Source organism: Brassica oleracea, chromosome C1 (assembly GCF_000695525.1).
Source record: "Brassica oleracea var. oleracea cultivar TO1000 chromosome C1, BOL, whole genome shotgun sequence".
In the NCBI taxonomy this organism is placed as follows: Eukaryota; Viridiplantae; Streptophyta; class Magnoliopsida; order Brassicales; family Brassicaceae; genus Brassica; species Brassica oleracea.
This window is the reverse complement of record NC_027748.1, coordinates 6,723,754-6,730,063: the sequence shown is the minus strand read 5'-3', so window position 1 is coordinate 6,730,063 and position 6,310 is coordinate 6,723,754. Positions and strand designations below refer to the sequence as shown.

The window sequence follows — 6,310 nt, the reverse complement described above, 5'->3', positions numbered from 1 at the left end:
TAACAGAGTAAAATATAGATCAGACTGTATTTGGCCCAATGGCAGAGATATTGACGCTGATTATCCTTCTTGCTTTATATTTATCCGTCTCTGGTACTATACTTTTTCCCACTAATGATAAATCATTTATCGTTTAATTTGTTAGTTATTATTCTAAATTCTTATGTTTATAACAACTGGTATAGGAGTGTTGTCGTTGAGTATCCTTACCATAGAGAACAAATGCGACCAAACCGTGTGGCCAGTACTGTACTCGTGGACGTCCCCCCATGTGACCACCACCGGTTTCGCTCTTAAAAAAGGGGAAGCGCGTAACATACGCGCGCCGTTTTTATGGTATGGTCTTATTTCCGGTAGGACGCTCTGCTCCACCGACACGTCCACAGGGAACTTCTCTTGTGCCACGGGAGACTGCTCATCCGGAAAAATTGAATGTGCCGACGATGATTACAATTGGTCTACGGCGACGTATGCCTTCTTTAGACTCGATGACGGTGGCGTTGACAGCTACACCGTTAGTGTCGAATACGGTTACAATCTTCCTATCATGGTGGTCCCGTCGATGAAGAGTCAGACATGTATCACGGCCGGTTGTGTAGTTGACTTGAACAAGACTTGTCCACAGGATCTGATGAACTTCTCTGGGGAAAAGCTAATCGCTTGTAGTAGCTCGTGTCAGGAATCCGGTACACCGGAGAGTTGCTGCCTCAATGAATTTAAGTCTAAAGAAAATTGCAAGCCAACGACGTACACGAAGAACTTCGAGAACGCGTGTCCACTTGCTTATATCTATGCTTATGACGACAATAACAGTACTGTCATTTGCTCAAACTCAACCGATTATGTCATCACGTTTTGCCCTACTTCAATCATTCCCAACATCAGGTAAATTTCCGTAAATACCCCTCTTGCTCCGTTTCATTTTCATATTGATGGGGTTGATTTTGTCCCCTATTAGAGATTTACATAACTCGAACAAGCCAAGTACCAAAAATGGTAGTACTTGGTTTTTGACCATCCCTATAGCTGCATGCCTATTGTCAAAAATTTTTTTAATATACTAGTCTGTCTAATGTATATTCATTAGGGCATGCCCAAATTATGAAGAAAAATACAAATTAAAGATGCAAAGAAGAGAGAAGGGAAAAAATGACTCTTCTCTGAGAGCTGTTCCTCTCTCCACAAGATACTTTTTCTACCCGTGTTATTTTCCTAGTGGCTACTATTATTTTTGTGTCAGAAAAGGTCTTAAGAAACTTTTGCAATTGTTTTACCTCTGCTGATGGCCTTAGGTAAGGTGAATGTATTCGGAAAATAAAAAGATATCATCATCAACCTATCAGATTTCGACCTTAACGTAAGAAATTGAATTGTGTATAACTAGATCTCGATCCGCGCAACCGCGCGGATTTTGTTTTCATTTATTTTATATAAATATTTTGTTTTCAATTCTAAATTGATATATATTAAAATATATATGTGTCTATCAATTTTTAAAACATAATAAATTTACGGTATATTTTTCATTGAATAGATTGTTTAAAACTTTTTCATGTATTATATCTTCTTCTATAAATATATTTTTGGATTATTATTTCATTATTAAAATTGTAACTATATATATAAAGATTAGTAAAATATTGTTTTATTGTCATATTCAAAGATATTGTAACATTTCACAAATTTAGAAAGTTTTTAAAAAATTAAAATTTTCGCTTCATAGATTTATATTATCGAGTAAATAATTAAACATTTAGTTTTTGTTTAATTTTTAAAATAAACCATATAGTTTAAAATTTGTTTTCATTGGGTTAAGGTAAATAAAGATTAATCATTGTTAGATAATCTGATTTTTGTTATTTAAAAAAAAAATTATAATTTAAGGTTTACATCGACAGATATTTAAATATTTAACATATGGAGGTATAGTATTACAACATTAAATTATATCTATTTAATTTATAATATCTATAAATCCAATGAATCATCTATTGTTTAAATCCAATTATTGATAGCCCAATAAAAATTTCTGGTAGGCCCAAAATTAAATGGTAATTAAGATTAGAGATTAAATGTAATATGACTTTATAGGAATATGTCCATTAAATCCATTTTTCAAAAAAAAATCACACATAAATCTTGTGACTTATATTTTAATATATAATATCTATCAAAACGTCACAACCAAGCTTCCACCAGATAAAGATGGTGGTGGTAGTTGCAATACAATGAAGAAACCAAACACACGTTTAGTTCAGTGTAAACACTGACCGTTTTTCTTATATTCCTTTTCCTACAGTCCTAACAACTACCAAGACACGGACGAGTTGGGAGTGCTTTGCAGAGTCCTTATTTGTTTGATAGCCACGTTAATATATCAAAAACACTTTAGTAAAATATCTAAATTTACAGCTTAATAGTTAGAAAAGATAATATATTGGTTTTGAATCAATTTCTATAATTTTAAATTTAGTTCATTAAAATTCTTGAAATCATTATAAAGCCATAAAATCTAGAGTTACAATCAAAGTTCTAAAGAAAAAAAAAGTATAGACACTAGTAGAATTTTATCATATACCACGAATTTACTATATTTTCTAATCCTTTAAAACTCTATACTCTAAACACAAACCAAAACCACGAAAGAAAACTAAGAAACAATATGCTAGTATATTTAAAAACATTTACTAATCATTTTTGAAGTTATAAAGGTTTTTTTAAATAATATATGAATCAGGCGTTTTGGTGAAAAAGGAGCTTAACTTTCTGTTGACTTGTTCTTCTTAACCGACTTGGCCAATATCAAGACAATTAATAGATGGTTTTTGCCGCATAGCTAGACGATCGACTTTTGTAGAACACTGACTGTTGAAAATAAACATTAACGAGTTAAAGAATAACAGAGTTGCCTCTGGAAAAAAGTACTAGTGATTCTAAACTCTCAACTTTTTTAATAGTTTGTATAAGATGGATGGGCGACTCCACTTATCACCAATTAGTTTTAGGTAGGAAACTCATCTAGCTTAACTTGGTATTAGAGCCCGATCCATGCAGTCCAATCCGATCCATTATCGATCCAGCCTAAATTCGGCCCATCGATCTTTGTCCGAACATTCCGAGATTGACGCTCAAAGAGCCATCATCTCGAAGGGGCGTATTAGGGATAAATGTCTCACATCAGATATTAGAAGGGATCCTTAGTAATATATAAGATGGATGGGCCACTCCACTTATCACCAATTGGTTTTAGGTTGGAAACTCATCTAGCTTAATAGTTTGCCACAAAATATTCTCAACTATTTTTCCAATATATATTAGTTTGGGTGAATAAACGAATGTTTTCAAGTGGATACCAGTGTTAAATCTACAATTGCTATATGAATTTTACAGTCGATGATGATCACTCACCTCATTCTGAAACCTCTAATCATTTTCACACACAAACGTAAACAAATGTATATAAGTATGTGAGAGACTAATTTGTGATTTTGTCATTTGCTGGAGAAGTAACTTCAGAACCTCGATGGCTCCATTAGCTGGAGAAAAAAGTAAGTTCATTATTTTTTTCTTCGTCCTACAAAAATGTATGCAATGTCTCTTTTCCGTTTTATTAATCAATATTTGTTTTTGCATTTGTAGATAATTCTCAACGGAAGTTAAACACTATACTCGGTACCTTTCATTGCAACCATAGCTCTCTTACGCATACATAATACTAAGTTTCGAGGTTTGTTCTTCCTGCAGGAGTCTCAACAGCTTTAGTTGCAATTGTCATGATTGTTGCCACTGCGGTAATTGTGAGAACAAAAAGCGCGAGCAGGAGTGGTCGGAACGACGAAAACATAGAAGCGGCTGTAATGTTGAAACGCTATAGTTATGAAAGTGTCAAGAAGATGACAAACTCATTCGCTCATGTTCTAGGGAAAGGAGGATTTGGAACAGTTTATAAAGGAAAATTACCCGATGCTAGTGGCCGAGATATTGCACTGAAGATCTTGGATGGTTCAAAGGGGAATGGAGAAGATTTCATCAATGAATTAGCTAGCATGAGTAGAGCATCTCATGTTAATATCGTTTCTCTGTTTGGATTTTGCAATGAAGGGAGCAACAGAGCTATCATTTATGAGTTCATGCCGAATGGGTCCCTTGACAAGTTCATTTCTAAGACTATGTCAAAGAAAATGGACTGGAAAATTTTATACAACATTGCCGTCGGTGTTGCTCGTGGATTAGAGTACTTGCACAATAGTTGTGTATCGAAGATTGTGCATTTCGATATAAAGCCACAGAATATACTCATGGACGAAGATTTGTGCCCCAAGATTTCGGATTTCGGTCTTGCTAAGCTATGCAAAAACAAAGAGAGTGTCATATCGTTGCTAGACGCGAGAGGGACTATAGGGTACATTGCTCCTGAGGTTTTCTCTAAGAACTTTGGAGGAGCTTCCCATAAGTCAGATGTGTATAGTTATGGAATGGTGGTTCTTGAGATGATCGGGGCAAAGGACATGAAAAGAGTTGGAAACTCTAAGTCCGATAACGTTTCAATGTACTTTCCAGATTGGATCTACGAGGATCTCGAGAGGAGAGAAACCATGAAGTTTTTTGGAGATAATATAATGGAAGAAGAAAAGAAGATAGTGAAGAAAATGGTATTGGTGGGTCTGTGGTGTATTCAGACAAATCCATCTGATCGTCCACCAATGAGAAAAGTCGTTGAAATGTTAGAGGGAAGTCTAGAAGCCCTCCAGGTACCACCTAAACCTCTCTCAAATTTACCGTTTGTAACCGCTTGGGAAAGTGTTCAAGATAGTCAAGAAACATCTAGTTTCTCGATACCAAGATAGTCAAGAAACTTATAGTTTCTCGATACCAAACCAGCAAGAGAGAAGAACTCTATAATGTACGCTTAATATGATTAGATCACATAATTTTTTTGTAATTTTTGTTGTATTTTGGTATGAAGTTGTGGTGAACTTATATGATGTAAAATAGATGCTAAGATTATTAAGATTAAATCAATAGATAAATTGATTGAAATACCAGCTACTATTTTTCAAAAATACATTCAATTAAAAATATCTTAACAGTTAAATTTATGTCTTAGGGGCTGACAGGTTTAAACACAGTGGTTACGGTTGCTGAAACGGAAGTTTGCAGAAGTAGGTGGTTGCGGTTTCAAACGTTATTAAGTATTTTGTATGACTGGTACAACGTTTGAAAATTGTTGCGTTTGCGGGTCATTTTTGACTGGTTTACCCACAAATGAAAAAATTAATTAATAAAAAAATATTACAAAAATGATAATAATAATAAATAGCAAAAATTATATTTATAAATCATATTATTATAATAAATATAAAACTATATTTATAAAATCATAGTATTACACACACACATACATATATATATATATATATATATTAGTATTTATACATGTCAATTTTTTAAACTTATTTAAAACTATTATTTTTATGTTTATATAATTTTTTCAAAAGAAAGAAAATTTTTATCCCTCTCGCAACAGCCACAACCGCAAACGCTAGCTGAAATCATCTTTTGATTTTCAGGTGGAACAGTTTATAGCGGTTTTTGTGATCGTTGTAAAACGCCAACAACCGCTATCAACCGCAAAAGCTGTGTTTGCGAGTGGTAATGGAGAAACCAGTCAGACTCTTAGTAGTTATGGTTTTGGGTTTAGTATTTAACAGATGGGTTTGTGTTTATAACTTTTATAAATAATTGTCAAACATTTATATATGAGTTAAGAGAATTAGCTTAACTTTTTTCATCACAAATTTAAACTATTTATGAAAATGACCATTATTTAAAGATAAATTTGAAAATAATATCAAATTTGTGGTAAAATTAGAATTCTAATTGTTTCAAATACCATAAGTTGACTACCACTTTTCAAAAATATGTTAATCAAAAATACATTAACATTGGAGTTTACTATTTAGTATTTACGAAGGATTCTAACTTTTCCTCAATTTTGATATTACTTTAAATTTACCTTTAAATAATAACCATTTTCATAAATTTTTAAGTTTATTATGAAAAATTTAAATTAATCCTCTTAAATCATTTATAAATATTTAATAATTATTTATAAAAGTGTATAAACTCGACTTCATCCCCTAGATAGTAAATCCTAAACAAAAAGATTTTTTTTTTGAAATATACTAAATTAGATACCATTTTTCTGGAAAGATAAGGACATATTTTCGGGACAAGGCTGGTACAACACTTTACCGGATTTTGATGGATTATTAGGGGCAAGGAATGTCAGGGCAAGTCTTTCACCTCT

At 32.8% G+C, this 6,310-nt stretch overlaps 1 protein-coding gene across 2 annotated transcripts; it reads left to right on the top strand.

The window, feature by feature from the left end:
* LOC106317968 (probable receptor-like protein kinase At1g67000) lies at positions 1–5,016 on the top strand. Of its 2 annotated transcripts, none has more exons than XM_013755806.1 (5): positions 1–93; positions 186–885; positions 3,517–3,548; positions 3,640–3,672; positions 3,745–5,016. In XM_013755806.1, the coding sequence occupies exons 1-5, from the start codon at positions 39–41 to the stop codon at positions 4,845–4,847; spliced, it is 1,923 nt and encodes a 640-aa protein (XP_013611260.1). In that variant the 5' UTR covers positions 1–38; the 3' UTR covers positions 4,848–5,016. The 2 variants fall into 2 exon arrangements, with proteins under 2 accessions (XP_013611260.1, XP_013611253.1); XM_013755799.1 differs by having other exon boundaries at positions 3,508–3,548; positions 3,745–5,015.
* Positions 5,017–6,310: the final 1,294 nt, after the last annotated feature.